Source organism: Nannobrachium achirus (assembly GCF_963921795.1).
Source record: "Nannobrachium achirus genome assembly, chromosome: 7".
Lineage (NCBI taxonomy): Eukaryota > Metazoa > Chordata > Actinopteri > Myctophiformes > Myctophidae > Nannobrachium > Nannobrachium achirus.
Genome location: NC_137816.1, coordinates 18170077 through 18190273, shown reverse-complemented (window position 1 = coordinate 18190273; position 20197 = coordinate 18170077). Strand labels below are relative to the sequence as shown.

The following is a 20197-nucleotide window of genomic DNA, read 5'->3' as shown; positions in this document are numbered from 1 at the left end:
AGCTAAGGGGTAAGCAATCTAAGCATGGTCCACACAAGAATGTTCCCCTCCGTGTCACATATTTTGATAAATCGGTGTCAATTCGTGTCGTTAATGGATAGTAATAACATTGTTTCTGACAGTAAAATGCCAGCTATAATCTTTCCCACATTCATTATTATTACAGTGGAACAAACAACAAGCATGGATTATGAAATTGTAAAAATCATATAGTTTATTCTGTTAAATATTGCCGTTTGAACTTACAACACCTGATGGATGTGTGTTGTTGTTTACATAAGCCTGAATAATATGCTCCTGCTGCTTAGGGTTACTTAATATGTTGATTAAAATCTCCCCAATTCCCCAAGAAGTGACTTGATTTCAGGCCAGGGATGCCTAGCAGCAGTAAACACAGGGCTGTTTGGAACCATATTTCTCTTTTGATTTAGAATTTTCAGTAGTCAATATTCTCGTTTGTAGACCTACTGTTGTCCAGTTTTGCGGTGGAGGAAGGTGAAGGAACCAATTTGTGGGACTCATGTTGTACGGGGTTTTGCTCTGATAGAGCTTACATTTGTGTTTTGTTGTTCTATTCTAGACCCCTCAACTCAGACCCCTCAATGGATGTGTGCAGTAGGAACCCTAATCGCACAGCCCCCGTGAGTGAGGGAGGGGTTCGCAGGACGGACCTTCCCCTATGTTCTCGAACCAACGGCTGGAGCTGGCCACCGCACCCCTTCCAGCTGCTGGCTTGGCTCCTGTATCTTTACTTCGCTGTTACCGGCTTTGGAGTATTTGTACCACTGCTGCCTCCACACTGGATACCAGCTGGGTACATTGTATCCTTTTCATTAAACATGTTTTGTCAACATATATTAGGTTTAGTTTAGCGTTCTCCTGCCACAGGGGATATGTGCAGGTTTCAGAACTCTTTTAGTTACTTGACTCACATGTCTTTCTATAGTCAGTTATTTCAGATGAATCTTTAAAAGATTAGACCCGCACACTGGAAGTTCAAGAGAACAATTTATTAGAGCTGAGCAACGTTACGTTCATGAGACCTTCCTCATGCAAGCCCAAAGGAATAAAATACTATTACTAATAGTACATGATTTGTAAACAACAAAATATAAAAATATAGAATTTACAAATAGCATTATTGCATTATAAAAATACAAATCTAGAAAATGATTGAACAACCTGATTATAACCAGATTACCAACAATAATCAGCCAACATAGTTGACAAAGGATGTCAAATCCATACTGTACTCAAGCAAACGCAGACTAAAGAGAAAAACCAAACAAAAGTTACCAGGGAATATGTGATAAAGGATGTGACATTAAGTGACCTGTTAAATCAGAAGAATGTTGTATACCAGTAGAGAACTTGTCCCAAACTGTAGTGCCTCTGTATTTTCGGGAACATTGACCATGGCTAAACATGGTCAGACATCCAGTGCCTTTTTTCCTTCTGGTCCTTAACTCTGTGTGTCAGTGTACTGGCATTATGTTTGCATGTCACCTTTTTGTACACCTCATGGCGGTGTCCATCGACCCAGCAGACTCCAACGTGCGAGCCAAGAGCTACAAGGCTCCAGTCCCCATGTTTGACCGTACCAAACATGCCCACGTAATCGAGAACTGCCACTGCTATCTCTGTCAAGTTGATGTGTGAGTGGACATAACGTACAATCGACGATAAAGTGAAAAGTATTAAGCTTTTTTAAACACAGCTAGAATTTATCCAATTCCATAGGTGTTATAATGACATATAGATCATTGAACACAATCCTACATTCGGCTGACATCTGTACTGTTTTACATTCTAATTGGGATTAAAACTGCTTTTACATCCTTTTCTCCTGTGATTGCCAGTCCGTCTGCATTACTGCTTGCTCTCCTACAGTGCGGACGTATCGCTGCTTGCTCCCGCTTAGGCTCGCTTGTGCTTACATTCTTCTGCTGATACTGATGTTTTATTTTTTCTCTGAGAAACTACAAATGGATCTTGGATACTTATAAAACTCCGGGATTGTTTTGCTGTACTGCAATATACTATTTTTTGCCACTTGGTGACTGGATACGTAGCATCTAGCTAACTAGCAAGATGGCCGGACCAACCATTTCTACAAGGGTTTATCAGAAACTGCTTCAGAGGATTGCAGTACTGGAAACGGAATTATTCCAATTAAAACAAACCCAAAGACTGGATAAACCACTCGCCTGGAATTCCCTTGGTGCAAAGCCAAAGATGAAAGAACGGACGACGGGCAGGACACCCTCCCAAAGCCCTCTTATCACCGACGAATGGCCGGAATTACCCCGGCACAGCGCTGCTTCGACCCCCCTCCATAAATGGGCAACTGCCAAGGGGAAAAACACTGCTAAAAAGTCAAACGCAGTCCAATCTCCACACACACCGAGTGTGCAGCTGGCAAACAGATTCACGCCACTGGCCGAGGATGACAGGGGTAGCATCTCCCCAAGCTGGCTAACAGAACAGCTACTAGAAGCCCCCCGAAGTCCCCCTGTTGACAGAGAGAACGTCCCACCCAGCAGGGTAAGAACCACCTCAGTGATTGATCCTGACATTTTGATTGTGGGCGATGCTGCTTTAAAAGGTGTCAAAAGCATAAGAAAGAAGAAGGCAAAAGTTATGTGTTTTCCCAAAGACACAGTCTCTGACATGAAAGACAGAATTCTGGATCTTGTCAACAAACACCAAACGGTGAAAACCCTGATTCTACATACTGGCACATATGACACAGAAGAAAAACAGTCAGAAATCTTAAAGGAGAATTTCAGGGCTCTATTCAACACATTGAGCTTCCTGAACAGTGACATAGAGCTTTGGATCAGCGGTCCCCTACCGCCTATGAGAGGCACAGACGAGAATTTCAGCAGACTGTTCTCTCTGAGCAAATGGCTTTTAGCTGCATGCACCGACAAAAATGTGCATTTTATTGACAACTTCAGTTTTTTCTTCGACAGAAGACACCTATTTGCTGATGAACGGCAACTAAATAAGCTAGGAGCAAAGATATTTTTGCAGAATGTTCTCCATGCTCTGGCCTTGGCCAGAACACAGCAATCCAAAACAACAGATTGTGATGAACAACTCTTATCTGCAACCCACGAAGAATCCATAACAAGAGATAGTGTTATGGTTACTGAACTGCCCCCCTCGGCCGAGGGGGGAACGGCCTTGGTCCCTGCCCTCCCTGACGAGGAACTGATTATGGCGAACGGAGGAGCTTCCGTTGTCCCTGCCCTCCCTGACGAGCATGACAGTATGGTTACTGAACTGCCCCCCTCGGCCGAGGGGGGAACGGCCTTGGTGAACGGAGGAGCTACCGTTGTTGTCCCTGCCCTCCCTGACGAGGAACTGAATATGGACAACATCTCCGCTGAAGAGTGGAGTAGACGAATGAATGCAGAGTTGGAGTCACTCAGGGAAATGTTCGAAGAGGACAGTAATGAAGAAGAGTTTTGTGGATTCCCTGCTTCAGCCGTGGCTGGCCCGAACAGTGAGCAAAGTGAACTGGCAACTGACAACGGAGAGTTGACAGAGGAAGAGGAGGGGGCGGGTACAACCGCCCCATCACCCCAATCCTCCTCTTTCTCCCTATCTCCAATGCCTCTCCTAGAATTCACGAATGGAATGAATGAACTCATTAACACTGCGTTAAAAATGACCCCGGCCAGACACACGGTCAATGGCCCGGCGGCACAACCACCACAGGACAAACGCCCGGCACCACAACCACCATCCCTGAAAACGCCTGAAATTGCCCCGGCCGTGCCCCAGAAATCTGTGGCCTGGGTGCTTTCGCCCCCACCCATCCCTCCACGACCACAACGACAGAAGACCCAGGCCTCCCAGCTGGACAATACGTTTAGCCGTTGATGTCAGCTGGGTCCATTATACCCAGCAACTAACGTATCTGGACCCGATGCTCCTTCAAGCGCTTTTATTAAGCAGGCTCACAACATTTCTACTGTAATTTCAAATAGAGAGTCCAGGATAAGCAGTGGCTCTGCTAATTTAGCTAACTTAACTTACATTCCCTGTAGGGGCTATAGTACAGTAAAATGTCATAAAATAAACCTGGCACTTTTTAACATCAGGTCACTTTTAAACAAGTCCTCCTCTGTAAATGATATAATCTGTGAAGAGAAATTAGATATAATCTTTTTAACAGAGACATGGCTGGGCAACGATGGAGCTTTTGCACTTGGCGTCGCCTGCCCACCAAACTATCACTTTATTCAATCAGTGCGCGAAGGAAAAAGAGGCGGAGGCTTGGCATACATTTTCTCTGACATTTTTAAATTCAAGTGCCTGTCCTTTGGAAGTTTTTCATCCTTTGAATATCAAGCTAACTTATTTGAGAGTCAATCCTCTGTTCTAATGATTACGATATATCGCCCACCAAAATGTAGCAAAGCCTTATTTCTTACAGAAATATCTGAACTTCTATCTATCTGTTCCACGGACTATGAGAGAACCCTTATTGCTGGTGATACTAACTTGCATGTGGACACTGTTACTGATCTTACAGCTATGAGTTTCTTACAGTTACTGCATTCCCTTGATTTTGATCAGCATGTTACCGGGCCAACCCACAATCAAGGCCACACCCTTGATCTTGTGATCTCTAAAGGGCTAAATATTTCTATGGACAGGATTATCGCTAAGCCTGATTTATCAGACCACTATTTACTGTGTTTTAATATGACTGTCTCTGATCTAGAAAAAAACAATAGAGAATATACTATAAAAAAGAGATTTTTCGTTTCCTCGGCAGCAGAAGAGTTTGCCAGCCTTCTTGCGTGTGCACCCCGCCTTCCTGATATTCCCTCAGTAAATGATATGGTTCAACGTTTTAATCTTAAATTGGAGTCAGCTCTGGATATAGTGGCTCCTATGAAAACTAAAAAGAAATATAATTCCAAAGTAACACCCTGGATAAACGATCATATACGTTCACTCAAAAAACAATGCCGCAGAGCAGAGCGAGCTTGGAGAAAAAATAAATTAACTATCCACCTACAGATATTTAAGGCGTCAACAGCCACCTATAATAAAACCATGCGTCTGGCTAGGCAGGCCTATTTTTCCGGAATTATTAATGAGAATAAGAACAATGCTAGGGTCTTATTCTCTACCATTGAACGCCTTTTAAACCCCCCCCAGTCCTACAAGCAGTCACTCCCTGCCTCTAAAGCAAAGTGTAATGAGTTTGCATCCTTCTTTGACAACAAAATTGTTAACATTCGAGCTGGTATTACGAATAATACTGTCACAAATGCAAATGCGGTTAATGGTGCCATGTGTAAAAGCATCGATAAATCTAGGGGGAGCCTAGTATCATTTTGTGCAATTGATGAAGAGGAACTTCGTAAAACCATATCGCAAATGACATCGTCTTCTTGCTCGCTGGATGCAATACCCACGCCGTTTCTTAAAGAGGTTGTAGACTGTGTTATTGAAGATATCCTAAAAATAGTAAACAGCTCTATACAATCAGGTGTCTTTCCAGACTCACTGAAAACGGCTGTAGTTAAACCCTTACTCAAAAAACCCAACCTTGACCCGTCCGTGCTGGATAATTATCGACCCATCTCTAATTTGCCTTTTCTGGGCAAGGTCCTAGAAAAAATTATCTTTCATCAATTGGATGTGTTTCTGCAGAACAATAAGGTGCACAACAAATTCCAATCCGGCTTCAGGAAAGGACACAGCACAGAAACTGCACTTTTAAAAGTTATTAATGATCTTAGGGTGGCTGCTGATAACAAAGATGTGTCCGTTCTCCTACTGCTGGACCAATCGGCGGCTTTTGACACAATTGACCATACAATTCTAATACAACGTCTCGAACACTGGGTAGGACTGTCAGGTACAGCTCTGTCCTGGTTTTGCTCTTATCTGACAGGCAGAAGCTACTCTGTTAATCTAGCTGACTTCGAGTCAAACAAACACAACATCTGCTCTGGTATTCCACAGGGCTCGATTCTTGGTCCTTTATTATTCTCCCTCTATATACTGCCGCTGGGAGAACTTATTTCCGCTCACGGTGTGAATTTCCATTTCTATGCTGATGACACCCAGTTGTACCTTTCGGTGGCTACGGACGACCCCTGTGCTCTAGACCCATTGCTGACGTGCGTGTCCAGCATAAAATGCTGGATGAGTGAGAACTTTCTCAAGCTAAATGAGGACAAGACAGAAGTTCTCATAATAGGTTCTACTGCCCAGAGAGAATCAATAATAAATAGACTTGGTAACCTGGCTAAAGAAAATAACACCTCTGTTAAGAACCTGGGGGTGATCATTGATGCTGAATTAAATTTTAATACACACATTAATCATGTCACGAAGATTGCCTTCTTTCACCTTAGAAATATTGCGCGAATTAGAGCCTATCTGTCGCTGAACGATGCAAAAACGCTGATCCACGCTTTTGTTTTCTCTCGGCTTGATTACTGCAACGCACTTCTCTCTGGTCTGCCAAAGAAAACAACTGACAGATTACAACTTGTTCAAAATGCAGCAGCCAGAGTTTTAACAAAAACTAAGATAAGAGAACATATTACTCCAGTTTTAGCGTCGCTACACTGGCTCCCGGTTGTTTTTAGGATTGATTTTAAAATTCTTTTACTTGTTTATAAAGCTCTAAATGGTCTGGCACCTTCGTACCTCTATAACTGCCTGCATAGATATGTTCCAACCCGCCCACTCAGGTCCTCTAGTGCAGACCTACTTGAGGTGCCAACAATGACATATAAAAAATATGGTGAAGCAGCTTTCTGCTTCTATGGACCGACAGCTTGGAATAAACTACCACTACACCTAAGACAGGCAGCCTCGGTGGATAGCTTTAAAGCACAGCTCAAGACCTATTTCTTTACTCTTGCTTTTAGCTAAATTTTTTAATCCCTATGCTGCTATTGACGTCCGCACGGCTCTGAAATTGTTCTTCAATGTTCTATGCTTTTATTTTTTCTTGCTTTATTGTAATCATTTTACTTATCTCTTTTTTATGTATTTTTTATTTCTATTTTACTTAATCTAAAATATGTGAGTACTTTTTCCACCACTGCAGGATTCATCTTACCTAGGAAGTGTTTGTCTGAGCGGAGCTGGGTTGGATCTAGGAAGTACTGAATGAAGACATACGAGGAAATGAGCAGAACAAGGCTTATCCCCACCAACGCAGAAATGACACTGTTCAGAAACATCCTGTAGAGAAAGAAAAAACACGCTGTTCAGAAACTTTAAGATTGCCTTCTTTCACCTTAGAAATATTGCGCGAATTAGAGCCTATCTGTCGCTGAACGATGCAAAAACGCTGATCCACGCTTTTGTTTTCTCTCGGCTTGATTACTGCAACGCACTTCTCTCTGGTCTGCCAAAGAAAACAACTGACAGATTACAACTTGTTCAAAATGCAGCAGCCAGAGTTTTAACAAAAACTAAGATAAGAGAACATATTACTCCAGTTTTAGCGTCGCTACACTGGCTCCCGGTTGTTTTTAGGATTGATTTTAAAATTCTTTTACTTGTTTATAAAGCTCTAAATGGTCTGGCACCTTCGTACCTCTATAACTGCCTGCATAGATATGTTCCAACCCGCCCACTCAGGTCCTCTAGTGCAGACCTACTTGAGGTGCCAACAATGACATATAAAAAATATGGTGAAGCAGCTTTCTGCTTCTATGGACCGACAGCTTGGAATAAACTACCACTACACCTAAGACAGGCAGCCTCGGTGGATAGCTTTAAAGCACAGCTCAAGACCTATTTCTTTACTCTTGCTTTTAGCTAAATTTTTTAATCCCTATGCTGCTATTGACGTCCGCACGGCTCTGAAATTGTTCTTCAATGTTCTATGCTTTTATTTTTTCTTGCTTTATTGTAATCATTTTACTTATCTCTTTTTTATGTATTTTTTATTTCTATTTTACTTTTTCTCTGTTAAGCACGTGTGCTTCATTTTATGCTCTGTAAAGCACTTTGAGCTGCATTTCATGTCATGAAAGGTGCTATACAAATAAAGTTTTATTATTATTATTATTATTACCCACAAGGATGGCATACACTCCTACACATAGGACATTTATACCAATACACAGGATACTATATGTTGTTTTATTTTTGTTTGTTGCAGAGGTCCCAAGTCAAAGCATTGCAGTGCCTGTAACAAGTGTGTTGCCAGTTTCGATCACCATTGCAGATGGCTGAACAACTGTGTGGGCAGCAGGAATTACAAGTGGGTACTAGTATTTTCATCTATTTAATCGGTGTGATTTCAAGCAAACAGGCCCTTCCTCAGAATTCTGTCACACAGAGAGTCAAGTCATGTACCTGATGAAAACCAATTTGATGTTGTATGCTCATCAAATGTTGTATGCTCATCCAAATTCAATTTGAGAACTTTTAAAACAGTGTGCGGATATCCTCTCTCTTTAGTATTGTTATTTCAGCACCTGTTGTAATTCTTTCGGATATGCGTGCATTCTCTTGGACTTGGCCTACATACAGCAGGTCAACATCTTAAAATAGCTCTCCACAGACGCGTGTTGGAAACGGTCTGTTGACCAAAATCTGCTGTTGAATGAAGACATCAAGCCATAGGCTATTTTTAGCACCATAGTAGCCGTCTGTTGGTGTCGACTCTCAGGTGCATTCATCAACGTTTTTCCCACTCCTTCCAGCCGATTGATCTCCCGACTTCATTCAACTGCCAGTCTGTGCTAGTAATCTGTAGTAGTGTCTGTTTGATGGAGAGCTACCTTTAAATACCAATTGTCCCCGTTTCAAGACCATGTGAACTGTCGTGCATTATAATCGGTCAAAAATCTAATAATGGAACTTGTTTAACACTGCTTTAACCCATTTAGGCATGAACACATTATGATGCAATATTTTATGCTTTAAATATAAAAAAATAGCAGATATACAAGCTCACGGCTGCGAGCTTGTAGATCTGCTATTTTTGAAAAATCGTGAACATTTGAATTTTGACCCGATTCTATAAGTGTCTTTTGAATCCTTCTAAGATTTTTGGAAAAAACCTATGTTTCTATGTCAGCAATCTGGCCAGCCATCGTCAAAGAAAAGATCCTTTTCACTTAACTGGAGCTCAGTTAGTCTGTTCTTGAGAGACTACTATGTCAGTGGTTCTCAAACCTTTTCATGTGAAGGTGATATTTATTTGGCCACGGACTCCCATTTCAAAATATCTAGTTCCAGGGACCATCCAGAAGCAAAATTTGAGTTACAATCGTTCGCTTAGAAAATACATATATTCAAAGATTTGCACACATTTTCATGACTTTCAAAAATAGCAGATCTACAAGCTCGCTGTGAGCTTGTATATCTGCTATTTTTCACTGGTTAAAGCAGTCAATAATTCTAGGCCAAAATGGGATAAGGTTATTACTTTATAAATAAAATGGTATTTTGATCAGTCAGTTGGCTAGCTGGCAAAACAAAACAAACACAACAGTGGTGCTTCTGAGTGAGCAGCATTGTTTGTTTTCAATATAGAATGTTTCTGAACAGCGTGTTTTTTCTTTCTCTACAGGATGTTTCTGAACAGTGTCATTTCTGCGTTGGTGGGGATAAGCCTTGTTCTGCTCATTTCCTCGTATGTCTTCATTCAGTACTTCCTAGATCCAACCCAGCTCCGCTCAGACAAACACTTCCTAGGTAAGATGAATCCTGCAGTGGTGGAAAAAGTACTCACATATTTTACTTAAAGAGGGGAGGACACGCAACGAAGTTTAACATTATGCTACAGGTCATGTGGTCTTTCTCCAAACAGTCTGAAAAGGGGGCAGGGCCGTATCAGTAGTGAATGTATACTTCGTCCGTCGTACGGTGCCACGCACAACGTGTCGTCTTCGCGATGCCTTGTGAGCTTTTGAAGCACGGTTATTTGTCACTACACGGACACACACACACACATTTAGTGTTAGTAGTCGGGGACCCACAGGCCCCAAATTTGAGAGGACCTTTGATTTCATGACATACTTTTTATTTTATTTTTTATTTTTTCTATTAATTTGGTCAATAAGGTACACAGAATGAGAGGCCTGCTCTGCTGGAAACATTACGAAAAAAGGTTATGGCCATTTGTATATTCACTGTCCGATCAACTTCACTATACAGGAAAAGAAAAATATAAAAAAAAAAGAAAAGAATCTGCTTCAAGTATGTGAGGGGTCAAACTACTGTTATTTACTTAGTGACCATGACAACCATATCTAATTGGCAAAAAAACTAACAAAAAACACATCCCACTTCCCCATTGTTTTTGAGAACAGCACAGTTATATAATAGAGTAGTTGGCAAAATATCATCAACCACACCCCCTTAAATGTACTACCATTATTGCTCAAGTTTGAGTGTTGATGTCTCGTCTGATGTGACTACTAACAATGAAAGTAATGCTACATGTCATCCACGATAAAAATAGATATCAATGTCTTGTCACTTCTCTTCAGGACTTGGAAATTATCTACAGAGAACTGCATAGGCATTGGTTCTCATTTCAGAAGAATAGTTTGAAAAATTACAGTATGTCTATCATGGGACATATTGGCCTGCAGGATACAAACAATGCCCACATAGATGATACATTTTCATTTTGATGTATGTTTTTGAACAATAATGAAGCAAAATTCATCACATTTTAGTTTGAATTATAGTTTCTCATTGTGTTAATAATAAAATCACACTTGTGTGAACTGAGCGGTGGAGGCTGCGTTTGTGTGTGTGTGTGTGTGTGTGTGTGTGTGTGTGTTAGGGCTGTAATCTAGCCCTGTTTTAGGGATTCGAACTTCGGGGGGATTTTCCGAACGAACCATCGAACCTTAGATGGTTCGTTCAATTGAATAAAAACCGAACGTTCGGACAATCGAACCATCGAACGTACTGTACCTTTAACCAGCTAAAACAGTGTAGGAAATGTTTTAAATGCGCTGTTTTATCCATTGAAAACGCATGGATGCGTGGCCGCATTAACACGTAGGCTAACACTTGGAAAATCCAACCCAATCGGAGAAAATGTTGCGCAGTTTGTTGACCAACAGGCTCAATGTATGGCGGAGTTGCACGGATGATGATTAGACTTGGTGACAGCGTCGGAGCGCGTCGCGTTCGGGCTGAACTGGTCTCGATGTAACAACCCCAGAAATCGCATTATAGATCCTTTAGGGGGTTGCAATAAAATCCATCTTTGCTCATGCTTAGGAGAACGGCTGTTTAATCTTTGGGTGCATGGATGGGTGTTCGCTGTTCAGAGCACACACACGTCTGTCTCTGCCCAGCTCGGCTGCTCTCACTCTACTGTAATCAAGCGTGTGTCAGCGAGGTTCACACAGCGTGGTTCGCGGCCCCAAACAGGAGCGGAATTGGAGCGAAGCACGGTCCTTGATCGCTCCAAGCTGTTCTGGTGCATTTTATAACTACTATAACGGTCACCATTAACTGTTAGTGTTTACCGGTAGGCCTAACTTATTTCGTATTTGGCTATCTCTACTACTGTGGCCTATCACATTCTGATAATTATTTTTCGTGTAAAAAAAAGAAGAAAAAAAAAGAAAAAAACCTGAACCCATTAATTTCGAACTTCGATTGCCAACGTAACGAACGAACGTTCGAATCCCCGAAGGTTCGCTTGCAGCCCTAGTGTGTGTGTGTGTGTGTGTGTGTGCGGGCATGAATGTGAGTGTGAATGTGAATGTGTGTGAGTGTGCCTGGCCTCAGTGGCCTGAACAACAGCGCCCCTCCCTTAACATGTGTGGTCAAAAAAGGTACTTCAGGCTACAGACAGACAGACAGACAGACAGACAGACACACATGGATACACACACGGCCACGCTATGGAGACGGTGTGACCACCGCTCAAAAACAAACCTAGTGAGCGATTTAGTTTTTGTCAACAACAATCATCCAGACGGACATCCCTAATCCAGACTTTTGCATTAGCCATGCATGTGAGAATTTGTGTTGCTTTTCTTGATAATAGGCATAGTGTAACCTAAATACACAATAAAGTAAGTCCTCGCATGTCATGCCTCCTATACCAGGATGCATGTTTTGCCAAACACGTTGAACATGTGACACTAGTGGCGTTTAAAGAAAGAATATTATTCAAGCCTGACACCAAGTTTCACCCCAATTACTTTTTATTAGGTGCATGACTTTAGTCCATTAGCGCCAGCTGTACTACTGTATCCAGTTTCCACTGCTGAGCTTCACATATGCGAACCCTTCAATAGCACTGCCGATAAACATTATCACCAGCTCATTAACAAAGCAGCATTAAATAAACAAACTTCCTGCAACAATTCAAGGCAGCTATGATTATGGTTGGTGAATATAAGATGAGCTTTTTTCATCCTGGGACGTCATGGCAGCAACAAGGTTGAAGAACAGGTAAAAGTATAAAAAATCACACCCGTGTGAACTGAGCGGTGGTTCTCCCCCCCCCCCCCCCGTGTGTGTGTGTGTGTGTGTGTGTGTGTGTGTGTGTGTGTGTGTGTGTGTGTGTGTGTGTGTGTGTGTGTGTGTGTGGCCTGGACAACAGCGCCCCTCCCTTAACATGTGTGGTCAGAAAAGGTACTACACAGGCTTGAGGCTACATACAGACCCACCCACCCACATACAAACAAACTAACTAACAAACAAACATACCTACACACACGGCCACGCTATGGAGACGGTGTGACCACCGCTCAAAAAGTGCAGTTCAAGAGGTGCACGCTCATCCAAAAATAACTTTGACGGGTGCTGGATTTAAAAGGATGCATAAAACTGAAGGAAAAATATGCACACACTGTCTTAAAAGCTCCCAGAATAACTTTATTAGATTGGAGTACAAGTAGGTCAAAAAGGTCGTACTCAAAGTTATTCTGGGAGCTTTTAAGACGCGCAGATATTTTTCCTTCAGCTAAAAGTATAAAACAAACAAAGATAAATTAAATAAGATGATAGTAATATTAATAGCCAAGCTTATATTCTGGCGCTACGTATCTGCACTGGTTTCTGAATTAATGTAAGAATGTATTATATAAAGTCCATTAACACTGAGCATATGAATGAGTATATGCACGCTGGCCTATCACCAGTCTATCAATGAATATAATGAATATGGTATCTACAGTCTTATCAAAAGTTATCCTAACTAGAGCCAGATCCATATATCAGCCAGATTGATATATTGGCTGTTATTTTTCTTTTTTGACGCCATCATTATTGGCAATTACAGTATGCCACCAGTGTGTCCTGATTTTTAAACCACTTTCAACCTACGGTACATGTATCATCCATATGTTGTGTATGTCATTATAGGTGAGATTCAAAAATTACGCTTGTTTGTTGTATAATTAAAGTTAAATATATTCATAGGATGTTTTAATATATCATTTTGTAATTTTTTTCAAATTGATTAGGATATTTTGCATTTTTTTTTTTTTTAAACTTTGTTTATTTGATTTTCAAGTGAAGCATTTAAGGCAATGAAGTGGTACAATAATAAGAGTAGCAGCTTCTTTTGTACAAACATCAAATATACAACAGTGGTATGAGGATTGAAATTTTCACCCAAAACAACAATTAAAAAAGAATATATACATAATATAGGATAAAGAAAATATGTTATTACAAACAAGCAAGCACAAAAAAAAAAACAAGACAACAACCAAAAAACAAAAATAAAACAAAAACATCAACATCAGTCAAACAACACATCCACGTCTTATGAAATCCATATAATCCGCATAGCAGGACAACACACCCAACACAGCAAACCCATCATATCCAAACCCCAATGGACCTCCTGTATCCTTATAGTATGTCCTCAACCAGAGATGGATTCAGGTTCGTAACAAAATGAAGGAAAGGACCCCATATGATATTTTGCATTTTTTGACAAAATATTGCTCAAAACATTGGTCTAGAACTCTCCAAAAATCTGCATCGGAAACCTAAAATCTGCCATCAGTCAGGCTCTAATCTTAACAAACATAATTACGGTATGTAAATGTTCAGCAATGCACATCCTAGTAGTCAAGTGTGCAAGAGTCCATGTGCAATCAACTTCACAGTCAATGTGTTGCTCATATACCCCAAAAAATCTTGGGGGTTAACACATCGGGTGCCCACGATGATTCAGGGTTTACCCTTGCAGGGGCCCATCATCGCCATGGCAACCCGCCATTTTACGTACCTTCGCGTGGAAAAAGTATCCGTAATCCGACCGAGTAAATGTAATCCAAGGATGTCCTGTTTATTTTCACGATCATGTTTTGTTTCAGTCAGGACCGCTTTTTACCAAACCTGGGCCACAGCGTTTGTGTCACGGCCCATGGGCGGTAGAAAAGACCGCGTTTTGAACATGTGATGAAAAAGCTATATCGGGAGAAAAATGCACCAGCGTAAAACTGTTGCGTGTGAGGGGGGAGAGCAGGTCTGTGTATCAAAAAGTGTATTAAACGCAACAGGGTTGATTGATTGATTGATTGAAGACTTTATTAGAAGTTTGCATAGGAAAAGGTACAGTTTCATGACGGTACAGTTCACTGGTACAAGGTCTACTAAAAGGAGATCCATGAAAAGACTAAGCTTATTTCCACTGGAAACCATTGAAGTATCTCATATAACATTGAATGACAGACAAATAGAACACAGTACTATGCAGTAGATATGTAAAGAAAAACAAAAAAAAGACAGTAAGTCTAAAACAAGCAGGTTAAGGCAGTGGAAGCTTGTGATTGGCTGCAGGGAGACTGCACTTCCTGGTCACGTGATACCGTGCTGCATTTTGGGAAATGTAGTGTTTTTCCCATATTGTTGGTTTTTGATCACCGCGGTAGATCTTTCACTGCGGTAGCAAAGTACAGTAACTACAGTACAGTATAGATACTGTGCAACGTGTCAAACGCGTCGTGGGCCTCCAGAGACATCAAAAAGATTGACATGTTGCCACCTCGTGGGCATCAAATCAGTTAATAATGATGATGATGATGATTATCATTATTATCACCACCACACTAACTCTCTCTCTCTCTCTCTCTCTCTCTCTGTGTGTGTGTGTGTGTGTGTGTGTGTGTGTGTGTGTGTGTGTGTGTGTGTGTGTGTGTGTGTGTGTGTGTGTGTGTGTGTGTGTGTGTGTGTGTGTGTGTGTGTGTGTGTGTGTGTGTGTGTGTGTGTGTGTGTGTAGTGCGTAATGAGACTGGTGTGTGGTTTGTGTTCTTGCCTGTAGCTCCAGTAACTACAGCAGGTGCTGCTATCCCTGCTCTGGCAGCAGTCACTGTGGCCCTGGGTCTCCTGTCTACTGCATTACTGGGGCATCTACTTTGCTTCCATATATACCTCAGTAAGTGCAACTGGACACTAACTTCTCTCTAATAGCATTGTTTCCCAAAAAGAACATTCCATAATTGTAAGAACCTTTAAGAAATAGTGAAAATGTAAAAAAAAAAGACAATTCTGTGTCATCTTTTAAGTCACTTCTGAAAACACATCTGTTGTGGAAAGCCTTCCCCGCCTAGATCACCTCATTTGCCATAACTGTATGTGTATGTGCATGCTTGTTGATGTACATGTCTGTACTTAAATTGTGTTTTGTGTTGACTACATTTATTTTGGACTTATCATTTTTTGATCTATATCTATATATTTTATGCTCCAATTGCTGTTCAGCACTTTGTAACTTTGTAAAAGTTACAACGTTTTAAAAAGTGCTATACAAATAAAGTTATTGTAATTATTATTGTTGTTGTTGTTGTTGTTGTCATAGGACAGAAAGAAAGAGTTGTCTGTGGTGATAATATACTGTGTGTTCTTGTGTGCATAGTGTGGAACAGGCTGAGTACCTATGAGTACATTGTGCGTCAGCGCCACCGCCAGGAGAATAGAGGAATTAAAGGAACATCAGATACTAGACTTCCTACACTAAATCTATTGAAGGTAAAAATACTACTACTTAATACTTAATACTACTAACTCCGCTAGTACTGTTACTACCTCTACTTTTAATAATACTAATAATACTACTGGTATTTCCACTACTATTGCTACTGTAACTACTTACCCCTTTTACAATATTGCTACTACTAATGTTTACTAATATTACTGTTACTTTAGTATCTCTACTGTTGCTACTGCTGGGACTATTGCTACTCCTACTACTCCTTAACAATTAACAAGCAATCGTATGGACCAGGGGTTCTTAAAGTTGGGTCCATGGACCCTCAGGGTTTGTTGAGGGGGTGACAGGTCTGTAATTCTGAGAGTTATGGGGGTTCTTGAAATTAAAAAGCTTGAATGAGAATCACTGAAAGTATGAACAACAGCTTAAATGTGTGTTTTCTGTGTCAGGAGGCAAGCTTCTCGGGATCTCTGGGATATACCAACCCAGACATGGAAGTAGAGGACACTACCACTATGGCACCACAGGGAGCTCCAGTGTAGGTTTTTTGATGACAGTACTACCACTAATAAACTTTATTTACAAATTTGCTTTAGTTTATGAAGTGCATCAATAATTAAACAATAATGAAACATGTACAAATTCAAAGTCTCAGTATACTTCAGACAAGCCTGAAGTCTCGCTGTGATGCTGTAGTCACTGTCTCACAGAGCTGCTGTCCTTAACCGAGCAGTCACTTAATTTGAAAAGTCACATCCAAAGTTGTCATTATTGGATATATTGTGTACATTAAACGTATTTCAATGTATGTGTGTATAGTTTCTATGGAAACGGCAGGGTGAGGAGTGTGTCGAGTCATGTTGGAGAGGAGGAGCTACAGGCCACTGTGTCGACAGACCATGCCCTCAGTCACACCCACAATCACACCCACAATCACAACCACAACACCCAGAGACAGGTAACCCCACACACACCCTGGCACACAACGCATTTTAGCCCGGATTTCAGGATTGTGTGGGTTCAACTGTAGGAAATTGGCCACTTGACTGGATGAAAAAAAAAGTAGTTTGCAGTCGCACTACAGTAAAAATCTTCCACGCCGAATGTTAGCCCCAGAATAGGGATGCCAAAATTACCGAAAGTGAGTTGGAGATCTCAGAGCATTGCTGGAAATTACAACATTTTTCTAAAGCATTAGGGTATTTTTACACAAGGACGAATTGTACTGATTTGGATAAACTAAACTGCTGATGCGGCCATATTGATACACAGAGACACGTATTTATGACCCAGTCCGATACTTTTTTGAAAATGCCTCTGCAAGTGGATAACTGCGTTTCCGTATTCTTTTCGCAGCTGTGTAAATTAAAAAAAAACTACCAATACAGGAGAATACAATGATGTCGGTCATTGTCATAGAACCCCCTCTCCCTTCCCCCGCCTCAACCCGAATGGGAGAGGAACGGTGTGTGTTTGTCTGTCAGTGTGTCAGACTACATGTCTGTTAGTCCATGGATGTATGAGAGCTGATCCACACCAGGAAAAAAACACTGTGGAACTTGGACAAGTTGCGGGGGGGGGGGGGGGGGGTTGGATGTTTTGTTTTGGAGAGAAGAGAAGAATGCACGCTCACGCACACACACACACACACACACACACACACACACACACACACACACACACACACACACATGCACCACCGCTCACTTCAAACTTGGGTTTGATTTTTTATACTGAACATAGCCGATCTATAAGCTCACAATGCGACACATGGTGGGCTCGTACATCGGCTACTTCCAGTGCAGGACCACCATCATACGATCAAAGTATAAATTAATCAAGTAGAATGTATGATCAATAATAGTGACAATGGCTGCACACAACACACAATCAACAAAATGTACCTTCATCAGCATACATTACATAACAATGTCGTGAGCAACTCGCTAATCTGTGTTTTCCATGATAAGCACAAGCAGATTGAATTCTATTGAAGGTTTGTGCCTCTGTTTATGGTTTTGATCTGGTTTATTTTCAGAAGAGGAAGAGGAAGGTACATAAAGTACCTGCTGAAGTCAACATGGTCAATGAAGTCCCAATGGAGACCAGTGACCCTCGACCCCACAGGACTCAGAAGACCCCTACCACCAGTAAGTCGCAGACACTCACTCACACACACACACACACACACACGCACGCACGCACGCACGCACGCGCGCGCACGCACGCACGCACGCACGCACGCACGCACGCACGCACGCACGCACGCACGCACGCACGCACGCACGCACGCACGCACGCACACACACACACACACACACACACACACACACACACACACACACACACACACACACACACACACACAATATGATACTGTATGTATGTACTTTATACCCTCAAATATATACACATATGTCTTTTGTATAAATGTCTCTTTCACCTTCTCCCACTCTCTGTCTCCCCCTCCTCTTTTCTCTCTTATTTTCTCCTTATCTCCATCCTCCACAATCTTCCCCAGTAGACTCCACCAGTTTACCACTGGTTTCTTTGCCACCGAGCCAGCGACTTCCTTTCCCAGCGTTTCCTTTAAGGGCATCCCTCCCTCCCCTGCCCGCCGGCCCGCCTGCTGACTACCACTCTTCATCTGCAGAGTCTCTGGAGGAAATCCCAGTAGCTTTGGCCAGGTTAGGCTCCTCCTCCTCTGCTGTAAGCTCCGCTCACGCCAGAGACCACCAGCCGAGGCGACCCACATGCACTCCGGTCGCACCGCCCTCCCCCTTTCCAAGGACTAAAAGGAAGCTGACCTCATCTTCTGCGAGAAGTAAAGGTCGGCTGCTGTCCTCTCAGCCTCCTTCTGTGTTTGTCAGCCGGACCAGTGGTCAGCCGGCCCGACCCAGAGACCAAACCCTGAACCTGGGTCCCCACCACACTGACATGGGGCCTCATATAGAAACCGTGCGCACGTACTAAATGAAGGTTGCGTACGCAGGTTTTCGCGCACACGCAGAGTGTATAAAAATGAACTTGCCGTGAGAGTGTGTAGGCCACAGCCCAAACTCTTGTCTGGCTCTGTCAGTTGGCGTGACGCCAAACTATAACATATTGAAATTTGCCAAAATTACATATCCACTCCATTTACTATGCTATGAAAATGAAAAGAAACACAATTATGTGCACTGATGACAATGGGAATTAGAGACACTGACTACAAAGTAGTGAAATAAAGACAATGTTCTAATGACCCTGCGGACACCAAATATTTAACTCGATATCAAATTACATATTATTTACATACAGACATACAAGGACAAGAACAATGGTCAAGCTGGTGTTCTAGACCACCAGTAGGCGATTACGCGAATATTGGAGCATACAACCCTACCAGAAATACAATTAAAACACAACACTGCTAGTGGTAAATTAAATTACATTTGACTCATGGCAGCGGCCAGTGTTGTCTCAGGACAATATCTGCACTTGCAGGTGAAATTTCTCTTGTACTGTAGGTTATCTGCATTAAATTAGCCTTTCATCCACCTCTTATCTTCAGCTACTGTAATAAACGTCAACACATAGGGTTTCCTTGCACTGTGAATAAACAAGCCAACATCAAAATTGTATTTGCAACAACCAATGTCTGGTTTCCCAAATATACAGTAATCAGCAATTATTTTGCACTCATATTGCAATATTGAGTCTTTTTTGCACACATACAGTACACTTTTGGTATGGATCCTACACTCAGTTTTATATATGAAACCCTTGTCTGAACCAGGACCCAGAGACTACTAAATGAAAGAAATGCATCAGTAGGTGAGAATGCAGCCTGTACCAACTCTTATTCTATGTCTCTTGATTTTAAACTTGACCTCTGACATTTCAGCCCAAAAGTGACTCATCTCTGCAGGGTAGCCTACTGATCATTCTTATCGCGTTTCATGAACATCCAGCCATATGTACACTCTTGAGTTATATTGATAACAGCAAGTCCTTGAACTTGACATGACTTCTTACCTTTTCTATCCAAAATGACTGGACCATGCTTTGCTATTGGGCAGGGTAAAAATAACAAGCAGCAACAACCTGCTTCACGTGCACACTCATTCATTCAAACACAGTCTTCTACTGTTGATTTAGGACCTGCCCAGTGCAACAATATTCATCTACTGGATACGGGACTCCTATAACCACAGTGTTCTACTTTTCTACTGCTAGTTTATGAACCGCTCTACTGGAGCAGTTGGGGTTTAAGTGCCTTGCCTC

At 41.8% G+C, this 20197-nt stretch overlaps 1 protein-coding gene across 1 annotated transcript; it reads left to right on the top strand.

Annotated features, from left to right (window-relative positions):
- Window positions 1-602: 602 nt before the first annotated feature.
- Window positions 603-19769, top strand: zdhhc1 (zDHHC palmitoyltransferase 1; the record flags this gene model as incomplete). Its single annotated transcript, XM_080729777.1, has 10 exons — window positions 603-821; window positions 1480-1655; window positions 8159-8260; window positions 9578-9702; window positions 15221-15376; window positions 15857-15969; window positions 16381-16469; window positions 16751-16889; window positions 17970-18081; window positions 18453-19769. The coding sequence occupies 10 exons, from the start codon at window positions 603-605 to the stop codon at window positions 18902-18904; spliced, it is 1683 nt and encodes a 560-aa protein (XP_080585903.1). The 3' UTR covers window positions 18905-19769.
- Between the last annotated feature and the right edge of the window lie 428 nt (window positions 19770-20197).